At 40.8% G+C, this 25,374-nt stretch overlaps 1 protein-coding gene across 1 annotated transcript; it reads left to right on the top strand.

The window, feature by feature from the left end:
- Positions 1-2,038: 2,038 nt before the first annotated feature.
- Positions 2,039-25,160, top strand: commd4 (COMM domain containing 4). Its single transcript, XM_060914897.1, has 8 exons — positions 2,039-2,118; positions 2,338-2,409; positions 2,546-2,611; positions 2,699-2,738; positions 23,794-23,913; positions 24,070-24,150; positions 24,287-24,463; positions 24,573-25,160. Exons 1-8 carry the CDS (start codon positions 2,116-2,118, stop codon positions 24,611-24,613), a joined length of 600 nt encoding a protein of 199 aa, XP_060770880.1. The 5' UTR covers positions 2,039-2,115; the 3' UTR covers positions 24,614-25,160.
- The last annotated feature ends 214 nt before the right edge of the window (positions 25,161-25,374 follow it).

Here is a 25,374-nt window from a genome sequence, read left to right as displayed (position 1 = left end):
CAAGCTGAGACACTTGGTTTTCCTCAATGCCAATCTCCACTAAAGACTTATTCTGGGAGTTTGTGCAGCCTTAATGTAAATAGTTTTTTGTTATTGACACTTCTTTGTAATTTTTACTTCTTTGTTCATTGTACTTTATACTTTTTATACTTATTTTATCTCATCTCATTATCTCTAGCCGCTTTATCCTGTTCTACAGGGTCGCAGGCAAGCTGGAGCCTATCCCAGCTGACTACGGGCGAAAGGCGGGGTACACCCTGGACAAGTCGCCAGGTCATCACAGGGCTGACACATAGACACAGACAACCATTCACACTCACATTCACACCTACGGTCAATTTAGAGTCACCAGTTAACCTAACTGCATGTCTTTGGACTGTGGGGGAAACCGGAGCACCCGGAGGAAACTCACGCAGACACGGGGAGAACATGCAAACTCCACACAGAAAGGCCCTCGCCGGCCACGGGGCTCGAACCCGGACCTTCTTGCTGTGAGGTGACAGCGCTAACCACTACACCACCGTGCCACCTACTTATTTTATATACTTATTTAATATTTTATTTAATATTTTATTTAATAAAATATTTTGTTGCACATTGTTCTGTGTTTGTTAAAATAATTTCCAACTTTGCTTCATAGTTTCTTAGGCCTGATTTATACTTCATAATTTATTTTGTGGCATTTTGTTCAAGGTCGAGTGTGAAATAAAGCCATAAAGGATAAACAGTTTATGTCTTCTGTGTATTTTATATTGGTAATATAACACAGTTTTGCATTATGTTTGTGAGAAAATAATTTATTAATTGGTAAGTAAGTTTTATTTCTATAGCTAGAACATTGTTACACTGCTATACTTTACAAAGCTTTACAATGGCTACAAAAACTAAAAAATAAAATGGAAAACATCCTATTGATAAAGTATAAATAATAATGTAATTAATTAACTAGTTAATTACAGCAATTAAATCAAAAATAAAATCTCAGGAGCCGTTTGGGAGCCGAAAGAGCCGGCTCCTTATAGTAAGAAGAGCCAAAAGAGCCGGCTCCCGAAAAAGAGCCGAAATTCCCATCACTAGAAGTGACTTTCTGTGAGATCACAGTTACTGAACAGGAGCTGCTAGTTTGAGTGGCGCGCGCGCTCATGGTGCGTCGCTTTTACCTTCGCTGCCACAAGGATTTGTGGGATTGTTCTGCAAGGAAAGGATGGTTCAGTGTACTCTCTGCTAAAGAAGCTAGCAAAGGAGGCACTGAAACACCTTTCCTTGAAACAGTAGAAATTAAAAAGATTAGAACTAAATATCTCTCCTTTCTAATTCCCTTCAAAGCGAAAGAAATACAGTTCAAAATTTTGAATAGAATTTACCCAACCAAAGAATTTTTTAAGAAGAAATTTAAATTTGAAACTGGTAAATGTGTGTTTTGTGAAACAGAGGAGGAGGATTTGGAACATCTTTTCTTTCTATGTGATTTAATACAAAGATTTTGGATTGATTTTCAGGCTTGGCTACAGTCTAGGGGGATTCAGTTTGCCCCTTTATCCATTAAAGAAATTAAATTTGGAGTGTTTTTAAATAATAACAAAATTGAATATGGTATTAATAATTTACTACTTTTAGGTAAACACTTTATTCACAAATGTCGTTTTTTTTTAAAACTAAACCTTATGTTACACACTGGAAGAATGACCTCAAGCTTTTTGCCAAATCTTTAAAGTTAGTTGAAAATAAGGATGTTGGTTATTTTATATCCTTTTTGGATGACTTTGATTTACTCGATTAACATATGTAAAGATAGTTAAGTAGCCCCTTTCTTGTTCATACTTTTTACTTTCTTGCTATGTGTGTGTTTTACTTCTTTGATGTTTTTTGGATCTGTATATATATGGTGCTCTATTTGTTTGTATTTTGAATGTTTTTGGAAATAAAAAAAAAAAAAGAAACACCTTTCCTGAGCATTAGAGAGTTCGAACAGCTCTTCATTGTTGCCACTTAGATACTTCCGGGTTATTCCACTCAGTTAGGAACCTTCCTTAGCAAAAAAAAAAAAGCCGATTGGGACACAACCCGAGGCTAACAGACGAAGGAGAGTGTTTACGCAGCTGACTGCAGGATAAGATGGTGCTATAACATTGTTTTGTCTTTATAGAATATTTATTCTAGCTCGTAACTACCAGTATTTAAAAACCAGTATCCAATCAAAACAAAAAATCTTGTAACTCTTGCTTGTCAGGGTTAAATATGGTGTTAGCTAACTGGCTAAGTTAGCAGTGCTAATCTCTTATCCCACATATTCTGCCATTTTTAAAAAATCTGTTCATTCATTTCATATTTGTTCAGCGGTTCCGATTTTGTGGTGATTTGGACTGTCCGGACTGGGTCTTAGCCGAAATCAGCACTTTAGCACGAATAGTTGAGTAACAGTTTTCATTTATAATAAAATGCATGCATGCATACATACAGTACATACTGCATCACGTGATCTCAGTGTATTAGTGAAGCAAAGGAACAGTGATTTTAGTTTATTTTTTATTTATTTACACCACAGTCAAGCGTCAAGATGAAACTTCTGTGTGTACAAGTGATAAAAGACATCCTCGATGAAGGCATTGATGTAAGTTTCAGCATTATCGTGGTGTTGCTGTAATGTACATGCTTGATCAGATCTGGAGACATCATTAATACTAGCTTTTCTTTTCAGTATGACAAGGTGGCAAAACTAACCTCTGATGCAAAATTTGGTGAGTTCACGCCTTGTTTATTTCAGTATTAAAAGTGGGCTATATACCTTTTTGACGTCCTGTAAATAAATAAGTTGTAAGCTGTTCATGCTTAGTTGGGTTTGAACTGAACGGTGTCATACATATACATTTCCATAAAGTGCCCCAAAACAGGATGGCATGGTAGTGCAGTGGTTGGTACTATCACCTCACAGCAAGGAGGTTCTGGTTTCGAGCCCAGCAGCCCATGGGGGAGGGCCTTTCTGTGTGGAGTTTGCATGTTCTCCCCGTGTCCGTGTGGGTTTCCTCTGGGTGCTCTGATTTCTACCACAGTTCAAAGACATGCAGTTAGGCTAACTGGCTACTCTAAATTGCCCATAGGTGTGAATGGATCTTTTTCTGTAACAATCCAGCAGAAGGCAATGAGAAACTTCTACTGCAAATTTATTAACTTTGATGGATGTCAGAGCAGCCATGTCATTGCAGTGACCTGCCAAATAGTGAGTGAGTGAGCCCCAAAACAATATTCCCGTGCCCCTTATAGTACAAAATATAAGCACTTATCACACAGAAGGGCTGAATCACAGAATTAAAGTTAGACTGCCTTTCAGATTTTTCAAGTGTAGGTCATAAAAAGGATTTTCTCTGACACCCAATTATTTTTGTTTAGTGGACCGAAAGCTTACTGAACTACAGTGGTGCTTGAAAGTTTGTGAACCCTTTAGAATTTTCTATATTTCTGCATAAATATGACCTAAAACATCAGATTTTCACACAAGTCCTAAAAGTAGATAAAGAGAACCCAGTTAAACAAATGAGACAAAAATATTATACTTGGTCATTTATTTATTGAGGAAAATGATCCAATATTACATATCTGTGAGTGGCAAAAGTATGTGAACCTTTGCTTTCAGTATCTGGTGTGACCCCCTTGTGCAGCAATAACTGCAACTAAATGTTTCCAGTAACTGTTGATCAGTCCTGCACACCGGCTTGGAGGAATTTTAGCCCATTCCTCCGTACAGAACAACTTCAACTCTGGGATGTTGGTGGGTTTCCTCACATGAACTGCTCGCTTCAGGTCCTTCCACAACATTTCCATTGGATTAAGGTCAGGACTTTGACTTGGCCATTCCAAAACATAAACTTTATTCTTCTTTAACCATTCTTTGGTAGAACAACTTGTGTGCTGAGGGTCGTTGTCTTGCTACATGACCCACCTTCTCTTGAGATTCAGTTTATGGACAGATGTCCTGACATTTTCCTTTAGAATTCGCTGGTATAATTCAGAATTCATTGTTCTGTCAATGATGGCAAGCCGTCCTGGCCCAGATGCAGTAAAACAGGCCCAAACCATGATACTACCACCACCATATTTCACAGATGGGATAAGGTTCTTATGCTGGAATGCAGTGTTTTCCTTTCTCCAAACATAACGCTTCTCATTTAAACCAAAAAGTTCTATTTTGGTCTCATCCATCCACAAAACATTTTTTCAATAGCCTTCTGGCTTGTCCACGTGATCTTTAGCAAACTGCAGATGAGCAGCAATGTTCTTTTTGGAGAGCAGTGGCTTTCTCCTTGCAACCCTGCCATGCACACCATTGTTGTTCAGTGTTCTCCTGATTGTGGACTCATGAATATTAACATTAGGGTCAATCCATGTGAAATCACCAGAGGCCTCGCCACTGACCATCTCAGATTTGCTTCATACTTTCTGGAAATATTGTCAGTGTGCCCAATAAATAGTGTACAAAATTTTAGGCTTGTACCTTCATTAGTTTCTGAGATATAGGGGCTTTAAAAAGGGGGCGTGGCCCCAAGTTCACTGTTAAAACGCGTGCTACAGAAAACGGACCTAACTTCCATAAGTCATTACTGTTAAACTATTCATGCAAGATACATGACATTTTCAAGGATTGTTCTTCAGTGCCAAACACCTTTAAATACTATAATAGAAAGTTCACAGTTCAATATTTGCCAAATTATGGCTTGCTGAAAATCATAAAAAAAAATGTCTTCTATCATGCTTTGGAACAACTTTGACCCCCCCATATCTCCACATTAAAGTACACCAGATCTTTCAAATGTTCTTATTTATTACTCATGTTGTAGTACTCTTTAGGCAACTAGGTATGTTTTCAAAAGAAATCAAACTTTCTGATTTATTAGGCTTTAAAAAAAAAACATTTTGCAAATAATTCAAATGCACATTGCAAATGTATGACAAGGTCTACCATAAAAACAATTATACCACTGGAAAGAGCTTGTTTTGATTAGCAAATGCACAAAACATGAAGTTGGTACCCTAAACCAAACTATAAATATTAAGGTATCAAGTATGGCATGTTTTACGATAGATGGAAATGCTGTTTTAAGGCATATTACAATACAACTACAAACCTACAGTATAGGAAAAATAACCTTAAAAATACTTTATTTGAAGAGCTTAAACAGTGTATTGATTTGCTTTTCCACATGAGATGGAAGTTTATACTGCCTGCCAGTTGATGTAAGTGGGGCATCAATGATTTTCATGACATGCACCAGAGGGACCCAATAGTTATCCTCTCTCCTGGGCCAGCTGTAAGTCTGAGAGGGACCATGAGGATGCATAAATGTTACTTGTACATCTTGTTCCTCCTCTGATAATGCATGAATGTTGCCTATCCACCACTGTCTGTCATGCAAACGTACAACATATTTACCAGGAATTGTATCTGCCAGAGAGACTGCTGATTTAACAGGGGTTTTATGCATTACTTGTGGCCGATTCCCACTCATATCCACAATGAAGCTAGGACCACCTGACACCCTGCTGACCTGCAGCTGGTTGGACATGATTGGAATGAATGAGTGGTTGTCTCTTGTTCCAGGAATAGTAGCTGACTTTGAAAATCTTGTCTCCAATGCTTTTCCACTCTCCATAACTTCCCCTGTACCAACTCAGATGAAATGGATGTTCTTGATATGTTTTTATGCCCACAAAAGCAGATCAGATGGGGTTAGTATGTGATCACTCGTGACTGCCTGTAAGCTAGCTAGAGTTGCTGACCGCTTTATAGTGCCTCCAGTACCATCACAGGGTGATTTACCATGAGAAGTGGCAAAGAAATGCCATTCTGCCAAAAGTCCAAAATCGTCTACATGCTTTATTAGATTTGTGAAATTTTTATAGTTTTTGTATTGGGTTGCTGATCCGTCACTAAAGTAAATGACCTTTTTCAGCTGGGGATGTAAATGGCATACATATGGTAAAACCTTTTTTAAGAATGTATGCACGGCCACTGTATCATGCTTAAGGCAGTCACTTATTATGCAGATAGAGATGCATTTTGTTACTTTTGTACCATCTTCATTCTTTGCTCTAATGTACACTGCAAATGGATGAAGAGTGCATTGGCTGTTGTCCCAGTGGTATCCCTGGGCAGAATCCTGTGGTTTTTCAGTTTTTATGCACTTCTGGATGCATCCAAGTAGATTATATGCCTTAAAACAGCATTTCCGTCTATCGTAAAACATGCCGTACTTGATACCTTAATATTTATAGTTTGGTTTAGGGTACCAACTTCATATTTTGTGCATTTGCTAATCAAAACAAGCTCTTTCCAGTGGTATAATTGTTTTTATGGTGGACCTTGTCATACATTTGTAATATGCATTTGAATTATAGGTGCAAAATGTTTTTTTTTTTTTTTAAAGCCTAATAAATCAGAAAGTTTGATTTCTTTTGAACACGTACCTAGTTGCTTAAAGAGTACTATAACATGAGTAATAAATAAGAAAACTTTTAATGTGAAGATATGGGGGGTCAAAGTTGCTCCAAAGCACGATAGAAGATGTTTTTTTTTAAATGATTTTCAGCAAGCCATAACTTGGGAAATATTGAACTGTGAACTTTCTATTATAGTATTTAAAGGCGTCTTGCATTGAAGAACAATCCTTGAAAATTTTATATATCTTGCATGAATAGTTTAAAAGTAATGACATATGGAAGAGGGCGGCACAGTGGTGTAGTGGTTAGCGCTGTCGCCTCACAGCAAGAAGGTCCGGGTTCAAGCCCAGCGGCCGGCGAGGGCCTTTCTGTGTGGAGTTTGCATGTTCTCCCTGTGTCCGCGTGCGTTTCCTCCGGGTGCTCCGGTTTCCCCCACAGTCCAAAGACATGCAGGTTAGGTTAACTGGTGACTCTAAATTGAGCGTAGGTGTGAATGTGAGTGTGAATGGTTGTCTGTGTCTATGTGTCAGCCCTGGGATGACCTGGCGACTTGTCCAGGGTGTACCCCGCCTCTCGCCCGTAGTCAGCTGGGATAGGCTCCAGCTTGCCTGCGACCCTGTAGAACAGGATAAAGCGGCTAGAGATAATGAGATGAGAGACTTATGGAAGTTAGGTCCGTTTTCTGTAGCATGCGTTTCAACAGTGAAATCGGGGCCATGCCCTTTTTTTTAAAGCCCCTATATCTCAGAAACTAATGAAGGTAAAAGCCTAAAATTTTGTACACTATTTATTGGGCACACTGCCAATATTTCCAAAAAGTATGAAGCAAATCTGAGATGGTCAGTGGCGAACATTTTTCTAAATCTGGTGATGGGCAATTCCATGTAAATGTCAACCTCACCATGCAAAAATTAAGCAACATGTAATACATCAAAACCACTCCCAGAGATCTCACCTAGGCCTGTATTTTACAGATGTGAATAAGTTGAACCAATTTGTAACCAACCTAATATGTCACTGTCAGTCTTTCTTTCTTATAATGTAAACCCCAAGCTAAAATCAACTTTGATCATGTACAATTCTATATTATTGCCACAAGCCACAGAAATGTATGCTAAAATCCACAAAACAGCAAAACAATAGCCATCCTAAATATTATTTAAGAACTTTGATAGTTTTAGCTGATATTTAGAGAGTTTTTCAAAGGGTTATGGTGGTTAAATTGCTGATTTTCTAAACATATGCCATGTCTATTTCAGACGCGTCACATCCATAACGGAATTTCGTCACATCCATAACGCTGACTTTTCCTTCCGAAACTCTGCATGAAATACAAAATATTTTAAACAAAGATTTTTTAATATTCACCTTGGACCCCTCTATCAAATGGATATCTCCATTTCGACATTAGGTTTACAATTTCACAGAGTTTGATAAAAATGTACAGTCACCCAAGAAAAGTGATACTTTTTCTGTCACATCCATAACGCATCTTTTATTGGCATTTTCTGGCATGCCCTAGATGTAATATGGGAATTGTTCTTGTTCTATCACTTCTCCAGTATGGTACAGCCTTAAAATATGCAACACCTGTTTAAATACTGGGAGACAATAAAACATGCACTGGGTCATTTGTTGCCATTTTGAGTTCAAGTGTCACGTCCATAACGCTGGAATTGCTCTGATTTGGGGCGGAATTACCTATTAGCCAATGTGAGAGAGGCCTTCAGTTGCTTAGAAGTTACCCTGGGGTCCTTTGTGACTTCGCCGACTATCACACACCTTGCTCTTGGAGTGATCTTTGTTGGTCGACCACTCCTGGGGAGGGTAACGATGGTCTTGAATTTCCTCCATTTGTACATAATCTGTCTGACTGTGGATTGGTGGAGTCCAAACTCTTTAGAGATGATTTTGTAACCTTTTCCAGCCTGATGAGCATCAACAACGCTTTTTCTGAGGTCCTCAGAAATCTCCTTTGTTCGTGCCATGATACACTTCCACAAACATGTGTTGTGAAGATCAGACTTTGATAGATCCCTGTTCTTTAAATAAAACAGGGTGCCCACTCACACCTGATTGTCATCCCATTGATTGAAAACACCTGACTCTAATTTCACCTTCAAATTAACTGCTAATCCTAGAGGTTCACATACTTTTGCCACTCACAGATGTGTAATATTGGATCATTTTCCTCAATAAATAAATGACCAAGTATAATATTTTTGTCTCATTTGTTTAACTGGGTTCTCTTTATCTACTTTTAGGACTTGTGTGAAAATCTGATGTTGTTTTATGTCTCATTTATGCAGAAATATAGAAAATTCTAAAGGGTTCACAAACTTTCAATCACCACTAGGGCTGAACGATTTTAAGAAAAAATTGAATTGCGATTTTTCTGGCAGATATTTCGATTTCAACCACGATTTTTTTTTCTTTAAATCGAGTTTCAGCGCAAATTAATTAATACAATGAATTCCATAAAGCTAATGCAAGAATGAAAACTGAGGTCAACAGATTTCAAATGTAGGCCTGTTTATTAACATTGAGTGCCTGAGGAACAAGTTATAATAACTTAAAATAAAAATAAAAAGAGAGCCATCTTTCTTAAGTAAATTTTGCTTCTTTTACTTTTCCCATCTACAACATATCAGACATAAAAAAAAGGTTGATCAATGGCTCAGCAGCATCAAAATATTGCACTTTTGTAAAAGAATGTACATAAGCATTATAAATTATAACTGGAGCCAACAGTTCCCCTGTGGGAAATTGTGAGAGTGATGCAGTGCACGCAGCAGTCGCTATTGCAGGAGCTGAGCTGAACTGTGTGAATGTGTGACTTGCCCTGATGCTACAAGCCTGTGTCTCTCTGAGAGGGAGCAGCCCCTCCCTCACGTGTGTGTGTATGTGAGAGCGAGCAGCCCCTCCCCCACCCGCGCGCTGAGCACAGAGACACAGAGAGGCTGTGACACAGAGTGGTAGCTGACACAGAGTGTTTTTACACCATGCTGGGGCAATACGCGGAGCATACATGTGTGAAATTATTGACGAAACAAAACATGGGTCAGTTTAGGAGCACTGAGAAAAACCGCGGCTTTGACGATCCCAAAATCGTGTTGTCTGAGATCGCGATTTTCGGTCGAAAACGATAGATCGTTCAGCCCTAATCACCACTGTAGCTTCCAACTTTATTTTTTATTTTTTTAAATAGAACAATTAATGAATGTAGGCCCTACATTGTAGGGCCACATGGCCCTAAATTCTTCACAATTTTTTCCTGCTTCACCATGACCCATTTCAAGATACTACGTCATGGATCACGTGGTGGGCTTTCCCCGTTCGTGCAAGGCATTGTGGGATACAAATTTGAAACAGGAGAGAAAAATGGAGGATGTGAGTGTGTGAATGAAACGTGAAAGACTGACTACAGTAATGGAAAGCGAGGAAAAAAAAATGTTATGTTGTGAAGGAAAGGAAACGCAGGACCAAACTAATAAATATCGGCGGTCAGCGAGCACCTTGGTGTGATCAGCTGTTCGTTTAGTGACAGAATGATGTAACTGTCAGTGCACGGTCAAAGGTAAACCTGTAGATGGCAGTAATGCAACACAGTGGATGCCAGCTGCCGTAAAACCCAGAAGAAGAAGGTAAACCTGTGCATGCGCACACGGACTTCCTTTGTTTGCTTGGCTACATGACGTGTGTGTGTGTGTGTGTGTATATATATATATATATATATATATATTAGTGCTGTCAAGCGATTAAAATATTTAATCGCGATTAATGTCGCGACTGTCATAGTTAACTCGCGATTAATCGCAATTTAATCGCACATTTTTGTCACATGAAAAACCATTGTAATTCTCTTATCAGCATAAAAATGTGAATGGGCTTGCTTTGTGCCAATGTTTTTTTTATTGCAAAGCATAACACGTCTTGACACAGCCACTGCAAAGTGAAACCTAAGCCGAGCACCGGGGCTAGCAAAAGAACCATGAGTGAAGTGATCTACTGCTTGAGTTAGTCTAATCAGAGAGACAGGTTACACAGTGACGGTAGGCTTGACATGCTTGATTATAATATAAAGTACACTATTATATTAACTTTAAGTTGTTCGTTGATAAATATTGCATTGAATCTGATCTTTACTGTTTCAGCTCACTTAACACATTTTGTACTTTTACACTTTCTGCCTGTTGATGCGTCGCGCTGTCCAATCAGAGGCGGCCAAATTTGCATATTACAGGAAGGATTTCTGGGATAGCATTGAGTTTACAGTTCAGAGGGATCTGGCTTCTTTAGACACTGTCTTCTTAAAACTGAATAAATATTTAAAAAGAGCCAAATGAGCCAGTCTTTTGAACGGCTCTTTTCAAAGAACGGATCACAAAGATGCGGATCCCATCAAAGAGCCATAAATCCCATCTCTACTAGCGCGCCCTGCCCGCGCTGGTTCTTTGGGGGGAGGGCAGAGGACTCTGGCTGTGCGGGGCGCGGCATTACAGTCTAGCTGCTATCGTTTTTCTAAGCAAAGTCTCTGTTCCAAGTTCCTGGCAGTTTCAAAAGCTTATGAAAAACCTACATCATGTCACAGAGCGTTAATCTCGCGATAAAAAAATTATCGCCATTAAAATTGAGTCAAGTTCACGCGTTAATAACGCGACATTTTTGACAGCACTAATATATATACACAACCCCGATTCCAAAAAAGTTGGGACAAAGTACAAATTGTAAATAAAAATGGAATGCAATGATGTGGAGGTTTCAAAATTCCATATTTTATTCAGAATAGAACATAGATGACATATCAAATGTTTAAACTGAGAAAATGTATCATTTAAAGAGAAAAATTAGGTGATTTTTAAATTTCATGACAACAACACATCTCAAAAAAGTTGGGACAAGGCCATGTTTACCACTGTGAGACATCCCCTTTTCTCTTTACAACAGTCTGTAAACGTCTGGGGACTGAGGAGACAAGTTGCTCAAGTTTAGGGATAGGAATGTATTCTTGTCTAATGTAGGATTCTAGTTGCTCAACTGTCTTAGGTCTTTTTTGTCGTATCTTCCGTTTTATGATGCACCAAATGTTTTCTATGGGTGAAAGATCTGGGCTGCAGGCTGGCCAGTTCAGTACCCGGACCTTTCTTCTACGCAGCCATGATGCTGTAATTGATGCAGTATGTGGTTTGGCAGTCATGTTGGAAAATGCAAGGTCTTCCCTGAAAGAGACGTCGTCTGGATGGGAGCATATGTTGCTCTAGAACCTGGATATACCTTTCAGCATTGATGGTGTCTTTCCAGATGTGTAAGCTGCCCATGCCACACGCACTAATGCAACCCCATACCATCAGAGATGCAGGCTTCTGAACTGAGCGCTGATAACAACTTGGGTCGTCCTTCTCCTCTTTTAGTCCGAATGACACGGCGTCCCTGATTTCCATAAAGAACTTCAAATTTTGATTCGTCTGACCACAGAACAGTTTTCCACTTTGCCACAGTCCATTTTAAATGAGCCTTGGCCCAGAGAAGACGTCTGCGCTTCTGGATCATGTTTAGATACGGCTTCTTCTTTGAACTATAGAGTTTTAGCTGGCAACGGCGGATGGCACGGTGAATTGTGTTCACAGATAATGTTCTCTGGAAATATTCCTGAGCCCATTTTGTGATTTCCAATACAGAAGCATGCCTGTATGTGATGCAGTGCCGTCTAAGGGCCCGAAGATCACGGGCACCCAGTATGGTTTTCCGGCCTTGACCCTTACGCACAGAGATTCTTCCAGATTCTCTGAATCTTTTGATGATATTATGCACTGTAGATGATATGTTCAAACTCTTTGCAATTTTACACTGTCGAACTCCTTTCTGATATTGCTCCACTATTTGTCAGCGCAGAATTAGGGGGATTGGTGATCCTCTTCCCATCTTTACTTCTGAGAGCCGCTGCCACTCCAAGATGCTCTTTTTATACCCAGTCATGTTAATGACCTATTGCCAACTGACCTAATGAGTTGCAGTTTGGTCCTCCAGCTGTTCCTTTTTTGTACCTTTAACTTTTCCAGCCTCTTATTGCCCCTGTCCCAACTTTTTTGAGATGTGTTGCTGTCATGAAATTTCAAATGAGCCAATATTTGGCATAAAATTTCAAAATATTTCACTTTCGACATTTGATATGTTGTCTATGATCTATTGTGAATACAATATCAGTTTTTGAGATTTGTAAATTATTGCATTCTGTTTTTATTTACAATTTGTACTTTGTCCCAACTTTTTTGGAATCGGAGTTGTGTGTGTGTGTGTGTGTGTGTGTGTGTGTGTATATTAGTCAAATTGATAGTTAAATGTGAGCATGTAGACAAATACCAAACATCCTTTAAACAGAAATAGAATTGTTTGACAGAACAGAATAGGTTCCCTTCTGAGTCTGGTTCCTCTCGTGGTTTCTTCCTCTTCTCATATCTCTGGCTTGCTCATTTGCAATCTGACTGTAAATCTGTATCTGGATTTCTGTAAAGCTGCTATGTGACAATATCTATTGTTAGAAGTGTTATCTAAATAAAATTGAATTGAACTTCCCTAGGGGCGGCACGGTGGTGTAGTGGTTAGCGCTTTCGCCTCACAGCAGGAAGGTCCGGGTTCGAGCCCCGTGGCCGGCGAGGGCCTTTCTGTGTGGAGTTTGCATGTTCTCCCCGTGTCCGCGTGGGTTTCCTCCGGGTGCTCCGGTTTCCCCCACAGTCCAAAGACATGCAGGTTAAGTTAACTGGTGACTCTAAATTGACCGTAGGTGTGAATGTGAGTGTGAATGGTTGTCTGTGTCTATGTGTCAGCCCTGTGATGACCTGGTGACTTGTCCAGGGTGTACCCCGCCATTCGCCCGTAGTCAGCTGGGATAGCCTCCAGCTTGCCTGCGACCATCTAGAACAGGATAAAGCGGCTACAGATGATGAAATGAGATGAACTTCCCTATGGCTCTCCATTTCAGTTGAGTCAGAAGTTTACATACACAGTCATGAGTGTCATCATGGACATGAATATTATGGCACTATTGGGCTTTCACTGATTTCTTTGAACTGTTCTTTTTCTGTGGCAGCATAATTGTACAGCTTACATCTTTAATAGAATTAAAAAACAAGAATGTGGTGCACAAGTTTTACTTTATTTTGGGTTTTGTGAAATCAACACATGATTAAAATTATACATACAGCACACCACACATGATCCAAGATGGCGGTGCGCGTGGTTGCAGCGGCTTACGGCTCTCCTTTTCAGTGCTCTTTTTTTTGTTTTGTATTTCTTTCTTGCTTGTTTGTGCAACATCGGTTGTGCAAACATCCAGTACACCCGCCAGACACTTTTAGCCATCGGTGACCAACATCAGGTATCTGTTTCGAGCGACTTTCTCTTCACGCATAACATCCCAGATGACATAGCGAGACCGCCGGGCTCTCCGTGGATTGTTGTCGGGTCTAGGAGGCGGCGCAGATGGAGGAGGGAGAGGAAGCAGAAGCGGGGCTGCAGGTCCGGTGCTATGCTAAGGCTAAGAAAACAACCACACAAGCCACCTCTACCGAGCCTGTATCTCTCTAATGCTAGATCCTTGGTACATAAAACGGATGATCTGGAATTACAACTCACTGGAAATCGTTATTTTCGGGACTGCTGTGTTTTAATTATCACGGAAACCTGGCTTCATCCGGAAATACCCGATGCTAGATTGCAGCTAGCAAGCCGCACTCTGCTCCGCTGGGACAGGACTGAGAATTCTGGTAAGAGCAGAGAGGGAGGGCTCTGTATTTACGTGCATGATAATTGGTGTAACAACAGAACAATTATAGATAAACACTGTTCCCAGGACCTTGAGTACATGTCTGTAAGATGCTGGCCTTTTTTTTTCTACCGAGAGAGCTAACTGTAGTGATTGTCACACCTGTGTATATTCCACCTGATGCCAGTGTAAACACAGTGCTCTCTCTCCTGCTGAACACCGTTAACAAACAGCAGTGGGCCCACCCTGACGGTGTTCACATAATCGCAGGAGACTTTAATAAGGCCAACTTGAAGACTGTACTGCTGAAGTTTTACCAACATGTTAAGTGTTCTACTAGAGGGGAGAACACTCTGGATCATGTTTATTCTAACATCAAGCACGCGTACAGAGCCATACCCCTCCCCCACCTCGGCCAGTCAGACCATCTTTCCCTCCTGCTCTCCCCAGCCTACACCTCCCTCAGATGCAGAGCCAGGCCCACCACAAGGACTATCACAACCTGGCCTGACAACGCACTCTCCAAACTACAGGACTGCTTTAAACAGACAGATTGGGACTCATTTGAACACCAGGAGCTGGAGACATTCACAGGAACGGTGCTGGACTATATCAAGTTCTGCATCGGGAATGTGACGGTGGATAAAAACATCCGGGTCTTCCCAAACCAGAAACCCTGGATGACCAGCCAGGTCCGCTCACTCCTCAGGGCTTGCGATGCTGCCTTCAGGTCAGGTGATAGAGCTCTGTACAGAGCTGCTCGAGCTGATCTGAAAAGAGGAATAAATAAAGCCAAGGCGGACCACAGGCTGCGCATAGAGTCCCACCTCTCCAGCAACAACACACAGGAGGTGTAGCAGGGCATTTAGGACATCACAAACTTCAGAGACTGTGATGCGCCAACAGGAGACTGGAGTGTGCCGCTAGCAGAGGAGCTAAATCACTTCTTTGCTCGCTTTGAAACATCTCAGCAGCAATCTGCTCCTGCCCTGCCCCCACCATCACACAGTTCCTACACCACAACTTTCATTGTACAGGAGCACGATGTCAGACGGGTGCTCCTGGCAGTGAACCCCAAGAAAGCTGCGGGCCCAGATGGTGTATCTGGTAAGGTGCTCAGAGCGTGCGCCCACCAGCTCGCCCCTACCTTCACCAGGATCTTTAACCTCTCCCTGGCTCAGGCAGTCATCCCGCCCTGCCTAAAATCTGCAACAATAATCCCAGTGCCGAAGAAGTCTCCCGTCACCAGCCTGAATGATTACCGTCCTGTGGCCCTCACCCCGGTAATCATGAAGTGCTTCGAGAGACTAGTTCTTCAGCACATCAAGGACCACCTCCCCCCAGACTTCGACCCCTACCAGTTCGCATATCGCACAAACAGATCCACAGAGGATGCCATTGCCGTAGCTCTCCACTCTGCGCTAAATCACCTGGAGCAGCAGCAGAGCTATGTCCGCATACTCTTTGTGGATTACAGTTCAGCTTTTAATACAATAATCCCGGACATCCTTATTAGAAAACTGGACACTCTCGGCCTCCCCCCTCTCACATGTGCCTGGTTAAAGGACTTTCTTACTAACCGACCCCAGACTGTGAGATTTGGCCCCCACTTCTCCTCCACCCGCACGTTGAGCACCGGCTCTCCACAGGGCTGTGTGCTGAGCCCCCTCCTGTACTGCCTCTACACCCACGACTGTAGTCCGACCCACAACAACAACAACAACAACAACCTTATCGTCAAGTTTGCTGATGACACCGCAGTGTGGGTGACTGGTGACTCATCTCAAAGGGAGACGAGGCAGCCTACAGAGAGGAGGTCCTGAAGTTGGCAGCCTGGTGTTCAGAAAATAACCTCGCTCTGAACACCAAGACAACCAAAGAGCTCATTGTTGACTTCAGGAAGCACAGCACCGACCTAGTCCCCCTCTAAATCAACAACGTGTGTGTGTGTGTGTGTGTGTGTGTGTGTGTGGAGAGGGTCCACACCTTCCGGTTTCTCGGTGTCCTCATCTCCACCGACATCTCCTGGTCAGCAAACATTACAGCAGTCATTAAGATGGCTCAGCAGTGGCTACACTTCCTGAGAGTCCTCAGGAAGTACAACTTAAGCTCCAACCTGCTGCTGACCTTCTACCGCTCATCCATCGAGAGCATACTGACATACTGTATTACAGTATGGTACGGCAGCTGCACTGCTGTAGACAGGGAGAGGCTCCAGAGGGTAGTTAAGGCAGCACAGAAGATCATTGGCTGCCCTCTCCCCTCCCTGATGGACATTTACACCTCCCGCTGCCTTAGCAGAGCTAAGAATATTATCAAGGACAGCTCCCACCCTGGCTTTGATCTGTTCGACCTGTTGCCCTCAGGGAGGCGCTACAGGTGCATCAGGACAAAGACAAATCGATTAAAAAACAGCTTGTTTCCAAAAGCCATAACCGCCCTGAACTCGGATATGCTCTGACTTTATAGTCTATTTTATTTTACTATTTTACTAATTTATAAATGTGCAGTACTTTATAAGGTGACTCTCTATGCAATACTTTTATAATGTGCAATACCACACTCCATAATGTGAAACGCAACACATTCACCTCAGGACTCTGCACCTTACACACAACACATACACCTCAGGACTGTGCACCTTACACACAGCACATATACCTCAAGTCTGTGCACCTTACCTTACCTTGCAATAATTCATAATGTGTAATATTTTATCTTATGTGACTTTCGCATGCAATAATTTAAAATGTGACTGTCTCTGTGCAATACTTTTATATGTGCAATACCTCACTCCATAATGTGTAAGGGGCTCTGCATGCTCTTGTGACAAGGCTTCCGCAGATAGCTTTTCGCAGACAGTTGTAATTTATTGTTGAGTGGGGAGTAATAGGCGTGCGTGATGTTATTCACCGCCACAACGCAAGGGGGCACGAAGTTGCAAAATTGCTAGGAGTAGTTGGTGGGTGTGGTTAGTGGAGTGTTTATCCTCCGGTTACTTATAATGACTAGAACTGGAGTCGTATAGATGTACGTACTTCCTCACTTCCTCGATCAACCGCTCTTCGTGCTGCTCCATCTTCGTTCGTGTTTTTAAAAATGGCGGTCCTGAAAACAAAACAAACCGGGAAAGTAGGGAAGCAGAAGTGCGTGTACAGCGGATGTAGAGTGGACCAATCAGAGCCCTCTTGTCTGCGACGCTGTCTGCGAGGCTGTCTGCGGTGGTCACAATTTTTGGGAGGTGCGTGCAGAGCATCTGCAAAGGGGGGGGCTTCGCAGACGCCATCTGCGACGCCTTCTGCGACGCCTTCTGCGAGGACTGGGTTGTCAGCATAAATTGGCCTTTACACAACACATACACCTCAGACTGTGCACCTTACACCCCCCCTTCCCTCCCTTCCTTTCTCTCTCTCCCTCTCTACACGCTGTTTGCACTGTTATTGGAGATGCTTTAATCTCATTGCACATGTGTATAGTGACAATAAAGGCATTCTATTCTAATATTTGGTTAAATGTCCCTTAGCAAGTTTCACCTTCATCAGGTGCTTTTGGTAGCCATCAACAAGTTTCTGGCAGAATTGTTATGAGTTATCTGACCACTCTTGTTGGTAGAATTGGTAGAGTTCAGTTAAATTTGTGTGTTTCCTGGCCAGTGCAGATATTTTCAATTAGGTTGAGGTCAGGACTTGTTTAAAGCTTACTGTGAGCCTGCTTTATTTATTCCACAACCAGCGTTGCTGTGTATTTGGGGTCATTGTCCTGTTGGAACACCCAATTGTGTCCAAGTTTCTCATGGTTTGAGGTTATGCTGAAGAATTCTGAGGAAGTCTTCATTCTTCATTATTCTGTCCACTTTGTGCAATGCACCAGTTCCACTGGCAACAACCCAGCCTGAGAATATGATGCTACCTAGGGCTGCACGATTATGGAAAAAATGATAATCACGATTATCTTGATCAAAATTGTAATCACGATTATTAATCACGATTATTCTTGATGTTGGGGAAATCACTTAAATTTTATTTCACTATATTCAAACAAGGCGGCATGGTGGTGTAGTGGTTAGCGCTGTTGCCTCACAGCAAGAAGGTCCGGGTTCGAGCCCCGTGGCCGGTGAGGGCCTTTCTGTGTGGAGTTTGCATGTTCTCCCCGTGTCCGCGTGGGTTTCCTCCGGGTGCTCCGGTTTCCCCCACAGTCCAAAGACATGCAGGTTAGGTTAACTGGTGACTCTAAATTGACCGTAGGTGTGAATGTGAGTGTGAATGGTTGTCTGTGTGTCAGCCCTGTGATGACCTGGCGACTTGTCCAGGGTGTACCCCGCCTTTCACCCATAGTCAGCTGGGATAGGCTCCAGCTTGCCTGCGACCCTGTAGAAGGATAAAGCGGCTAGAGATAATGAGATGAGATGAGATATTCAAACAAACAATATGAACAGCTTTCAGTGCAGAATGAAATTTAAAAGAGAAATTCTGATTTCCAAATGACAAATAAATGAAATTTATCCAAGAAATTACCAAAGGATGAAGGAACTGAAAACTCAATTGCAACAATTACATAGCATTATACTGAGGCCTACAAGTTTTTAGCTAGAAAGACCAGCCTATCAACATGCTCTGGCTTTAAACATGATTGAAGGCAGGTCACAACATGGCCTCCAGTGCTAAATACGCTCAATCTGTTACCTACTCTCACGCTGTCACCCCTTGAAGAAGATACCGCCAGTGTTGCCAGACACTGCTGACGTTTTCCAGCCCAAAATATGTTCAAATCCGCCAAAATGCACTTAAAACCGACCAATCTGGCAACACTGGATACCGCTGCACTGAAGCTCTGCGCACTTGGCTTGCTTGCTTATTTAGGCGGAGTAATGAAACCTTACATGCGTCGGTTCGCCCCCTAGTGGTTTGGCGGAGTACTGGTCAAAAAGTGCTTGATCAGATATGCAGCAGAGCTCGCATTTAAAATGGAAATAAATCGCGATTTTCATTTAATTTAATCGTGGCAGCCAAAATCGCGATTTTCAATTAAATTCGATTAATTGTGCAGCCCTAATGCTACCACCACCATATTTAACAGTTGGTACAGTGTTCCTCTGTACCTCTGGTCATTGTGGAGAAACAACTCAGTCTTTCTCATCTGGCCATAAAACTTTACTCCTGAAGACTTTTTTCTTTGTTCGTGTGGTCAACTGCAAACTTTAGTCATGCTTGAAGGTGTTGATTTTGGAGCAGGGACTTTGTTCTTGGATGGCAGCCTCTCAGTCTAGAGTAATGTAAAACTCACTTGATTGTAAACAGTGTTCCAGCAGCTTCCAGTTCGTGGCAGGCCTGTGCTTTGGTGGTTTCTGGGTTGTTCCTGACCATTCAAATCAATTTCCTTTCAGCTGAGGGTGACAGTTTGAGTCTTCATTCTGCAAAGTGGCTTGGCAAAGTAATTTGCATTACAGTAACACCTCTCAGTAACTTTGAACCATCGATTGTAGAAAACAGACCGTGTGGCTCAATTGCCTTCCATTCTGTAAAAAATGAAGCCAAAATATTTCGCCCTGTTGACAAATTTGGAGCCAGAGTCTGTGCAGTAGGGACGTTCTGCTACTGGAGTCCAAGCAGTAGAGATGAGCACTGAAGTCTGGTCAGCCCACCCCCTTCTACCAATGTACAGAGGATTAAATGATCAGATGATTACAGGCACATTCTCAAATTCTCTTTATTACATCTACTCAGAGAGCTTAAATTGTTTCACCTGGGGATATTTCATTAATATGGATGCATCTAAGAAGGAAATTTATCACATGAACTGGAAATTTGCTGACATTGATCTGACTGTTACCCATTCATCACCAGAGAGTAACTCATTATTTGGGACACATGGCTATTCTGAGTGCACTGTAAACTAACTAGCCTACTTATAAAATCTGTCCTAATGTTATAGGTAGTGTATGTGTTCACTGATGAACACATGGCTTTTGCACAAACTTTGATGGCTGGCTGGCTGGCTGGATATTGTTAATACTGAAATAATATAGCTATCAAGGTTGCTATATGGCTAGGTATCTAGTGCCTACTTATTAAATCTCTCAAGGTTTCTGATGTTTATAATAGAAATGGCTACCAGTTTGCATTATTGCATGCATCCAGAAAATCTCAACTAAGGAAGTGTATGTAACAAGCAGACAAACAGGGGGTGATGCAGGTGCCACAGCTGATCTTTTCTGGTCAAGACTGTCAATTATTCACTTTTTAAGTGTAGCCACGCCTTCTTATGATATAGTAGAATCACCTTTTAAAAACTAATTTCTGAAGGAAAATAAAAGATGTGCAGATATCAGCATAGGGAAACTGTTCAAATTAGACACTGAAGATGGAAGGACGGTTTAGATGAGAAAAGTGTGTGGGGGGGGCTGTTATTTTGTTTCTGAAACAAATAGGATTGAGTGGTGCTAAAAATTGTACTGCAGCCAGCCAGCAGGGGTGCTAGACCTGTGGTGGCTTCACTTTTTAGAGATGATGCACTGTCTACAGTGGTGCTTGAAGGTTTGTGAACCCTTTAGAATTTTCTATATTTCTGCATAAATATGACCTAAAACATCATCAGATTTTCACACAAGTCCTAAAAGTAGATAAAGAGAACCCAGTTAAACAAATGAGACAAAAATATTATACTTGGTCATTTATTTATTGAGGAAAATGAGCCAATATTACATATCTGTGAGTGGCAAAAGTATGTGAACCTTTGCTTTCAGTATCTGGTGTGACTCCCTTGTGCAGCAATAACTGCAACTAAACGTTTCCGGTAACTGTTGATCAGTCCTGCACACCGGCTTGGAGAAATTTTAGCCCATTCCTCCGTGCAGAACAGCTTCAACTCTGGGATGTTGGTGGGTTTCCTCACATGAACTACTCGCTTCAGGTCCTTCCACAACATTTCGATTGGATTAAGGTCAGGACTTTGACTTGGCTATTCCAAAACATTCACTTTATTCTTCTTTTACCATTCTTTGGTAAAATGGCTTGTATGCTTAGGGTCGTTGTCTTGCTGCATGACCCACCTTCTCTTGAGATTTCAGTTCATGGACAGATGTCCTGACATTTTCCTTTAGAATTTGCTGGTATAATTCAGAATTCATTGTTCCATCAATGATGGTAAGCCGTCCTGGCCCAAATACAGCAAAACGGGCCCAAACCATGATACTACCACCACCATGTTTCACAGATGGGATAAGGTTCTTATGCTGGAATGCAGTGTTTTCATTTGTCCAAAACATGTTGTCATTTCTTTCCACAAAACATTTTTCCAATAGCCTTCCGGCTTGTCCACATGATCTTTAGCAAACTGCAGATGAGTAGCAATGTTCTTTTTGTAGAGCAGTGGCTTTCTCCATGCAGCCCTGCCATGCACACCATTGTTGTTCTGTGTTCTCCTGATGGTGGACTCATAAACATTAACATTAGCCAATGTGAGAGAGGCCTTTAGTTGCTTAGAAGTTACCCCGGGGTCCTTTGTGACCTCGCCAACATATTATATGCCCTGCTCTTGGAGTGATCTTTGTTGGTCGACCACTCCTGGGGAGGGTAACAATGGTCTTGAATTTCTTCCATTTGTACACAGTCCGTCTGACTGTGGATTGGTGGAGTCCAGACTCTTTAGAGATGGTTTTGTAACCTTTTCCAGCCCGATGAGCATCAACAACGCTTTTTCTGAGGTCCTCAGAAATCTCCTTTGTTCATGCCATGATACACTTCCACAAACGTGTTGTGAAGATCAGACTTTGATAGATCCCTGTTCTTTAAATAAAACAGGGTGCCCACTCACACCTGATTGTCATCCCATTGATTGAAAACACCTGACTCTAATTTCACCTTCAAATTAACTGCTAATCCTAGAGGTTCACATACTTTTGCCACTCACAGATATGTAATATTGGATCATTTTCCTCAATAAATAAATGACCAAGTATAATTTTTTTGTCTCATTTGTTTAACTGGGTTCTCTTTATCTACTTTTAGGACTTGTGTGAAAATCTGATGTTTTAGGTCATATTTATACAGAAATATAGAAAATTCTAAAGGGTTCACAAACTTTCAAGCACCATTGTATGTTTTCTATAGTCAGGGGTTTGAACTGATGATCTATGAATCTGTTTAGAAATGGCTCCAAGACTTATTCCTGAGTTGTGTAAATCTATGTTCCTCTTTCTCAGATCTGCACTGAGCTCCTTGAACTTTCCCATTGTGTTGTGTGTTGGTCAGTCCAGTGAGTGCTGTCAAACAAACCCCTTTTTTTTCCTTGTTGGCACAGAGAAGATAGTAGCTGTAGTCAGTCATGATCACTAAGAGGAAGTTAAGAGGCCTTGGCAAGTTAAAATACCTTTTCGAATTTTATAATCTAATTGGGTGTGTGTAAATTTTTGAGCCTGTATGTATAATTTTGATGATGTGTTACTTTCAGAAAACTCAAATTAAAACCTGTGCAACAGATTCTTGGTTTGTTTGTATGAAAGAAATAGATTGTATAATAGATTGTATGGTGTACAATCATTCTGCCACAGAAAAGAACAGTTCAAAGAAATCATTGAAAGCCCAATACTGGCATAGCATAAATGCCCAAGATGACATTCACGTCTGTGTGTTAGTCATGTAATAGTTCTCCAAATTTATAATTCCATTCATGATATAGATTGGGTTACCGATTTGATTTTCCTCACGTTATTTTTGAAAAAATAAAAATAAATGAAGAAAAATTTACTACAAAAATGCAGCATTTTCCTATTCTTTATCAACTTAAATATTCCATTTGTTAAATAAAAAGAAAACTTTTTTTATTTTCTTAATAAACAATAATTTATCCACATTTGTAAAGGTTGGAGTAAAATATACTGGCCTACTAACCAAAAATATTCCTCTTATTAAAATGAAAAAAAGTTAATAACAAATAGCCCTTAATAAACTTTTATGAACATTTTACTACCGACCATATTTCTTCTCTTTTCTTTAGCTTTCAGTAGTCTATAAAAAGAGAGCTCCAATTTCTTGTTAAATCTATTTGTACAGTCAATCGCAAAACATCTCTTTCCCATTTTAGGTCTGTCTTTTGTGTAATGCTGTGAAAACAAAGCTGTGTTACTTCTTCCTATGGTGAAGTCATGTGTATTCCCATTATTGTACATTAAACAATGCAGTAACACCTTGAAAAAAAATTCTGAAGATTACACAGCCTGATAATAGGCTCAATGTCATTTTTTTTTATTTCCTCGATTTGAATAGTCATAAATTTGTGTTGCAATTTATCGTCACAAGAATTATTACATGCCTACTGTGTATGTAAATTTCTGACTGCAACTGTAAATACAGAAATGGCAGTATTTATGGCTGTTTTATATATTTAAAGACTGAGTATTGTACATTTAATAGTGTGTATATATTAACATTTTGAAACTAAAAGTTTAACAGTATCAAAATACTTATTACCAGAGAAGTTGGTTTATTATTAGAAAAGATCAAAAGTCTTTTCTGTGTATCTCTACTTTCACCAACAGTTCTCATTTATTTGTTGCAAGCTGTTGTGACCTACAATCTTACTGATCAGTGTATTTGTTCCAGAGAGTGGAGATATTAAAGCCAGTGTTGCTGTACTGAGTTTTATCCTCTCCAGTGCAGCAAAGCATGATGTTGATAGTGAATCTCTATCCAGTGAACTTCAGCAGCTGGGCTTGCCAAAAGGTGAGAATGACCTGGAACACAAAAACTGGTGATGTACAACATGGTCCTCTAACATAGCAACATTACCCTTGTCTTTGTTCAGTGGGCATGACATTTATTTTCAGACCTTTTCACATAGCCGTTACTTAGGCAGTGATAGTAATTATGTCTTTGCAGAGCACACAACAGGACTGTGTAAATCTTACGAAGACAAACACACAGCCCTGCAGGAGAAGCTAAAGGAGAGCAGTCTACGCTGTGAGTATGAAAAGGCATGGAGAATCCCTTTATATGAATCCCTAATTATGCAGCGTTCCTGAGCACATCGTGAATATGGTATATTCAGTACCACATGTAGCACAAATGAGCAGAGTGCATCTCTGTCTGTATTCAGTGGGGTGTCTTGAAGCTGTGAACTGGAGGGTGGACTACACACTGAGCTCTAGTGAACTGAAGGAGGTGAATGAGCCCACAGTACAGCTGAAGCTCCAGGCTCAAGACCCAGAGTCTGGTTCTACTGAGACCACAGTAGTGTCAGTCACTGCAGACAAGTTTAGAGTCCTCTTAACAGGTATGATTAAGAGTTTGCAACTAATTAATATGCTGTTTTCAATTTTAAAGTGCAATATTTATACATACAGTGTAAATTGATATGTCTTTTCCTCCCCTTTGCTTTCTAGAACTTAAACAAGCGCAAGCTATGATGAATGCACTGCAATGAACCCATCTTGTATTATCATTTTAGTAATTCATTATAAATATACAAGTGTCATTACCACTTAGAGAATCTCTCTGAACTGTAAGTAGCTTTGTTACTTTCTGGTCACAATTCACCCATTGGCCAATATTTTGGAAGTCACACAGGTGGGATTTCAGTTCCAGTGGAATTAATGTGATTATTTTGTGAAGTAGAAAACATGATGGTGTAATTCTCTTATAAGGTGTATCAATTATATAGATTTACACACAATGAGAAGTTTCAAATAATTTTTTGGACTAAACGTAAAGCAAATTAAGAACAATTTACATTAGTTGGTCCACAGTGATTCTGTACAAATGTGCACAGACTGTAAGACACGTTAGTACAATATAGAGCTATGCACAGACAGATCCCTGGACTAATAACTGAAATAAGTTGTATTATTTGGTCCAGTTTTTTTTCCCAGTCAGGTTGATTGATTTTTGTTTGTTTGTTTTTGTTTTAAACTTGAAAATGTTTTGTATTGTTTATATGAATGTTCATAAAATAAAGTATATATTTCCCATGACAGTTCTTTTTTTTTATGCTGACATCTGTAGATTCACCATGTTTTGCGTATACTGTGGCTTGTAAATAGAGCAGCCAGGCTGTCATGAGTAATTAATCCTTTTACTCCCATAGGGACCTATGCAAGGTCTGATTATCCTCCCAACTACTATTTACTTGCTGCCATGCCAATCCAGTACTTTGGCCTAGATTTTCTCAGCAAAGTAATTAGGACT

The sequence above is a fragment of the Neoarius graeffei genome, chromosome 2 (genome assembly GCF_027579695.1).
Source record: "Neoarius graeffei isolate fNeoGra1 chromosome 2, fNeoGra1.pri, whole genome shotgun sequence".
Taxonomy (NCBI): domain Eukaryota; kingdom Metazoa; phylum Chordata; class Actinopteri; order Siluriformes; family Ariidae; genus Neoarius; species Neoarius graeffei.
The sequence above is the reverse complement of the archived record's forward strand: the minus strand, read 5'-3'. Positions and strand labels throughout refer to the sequence as shown.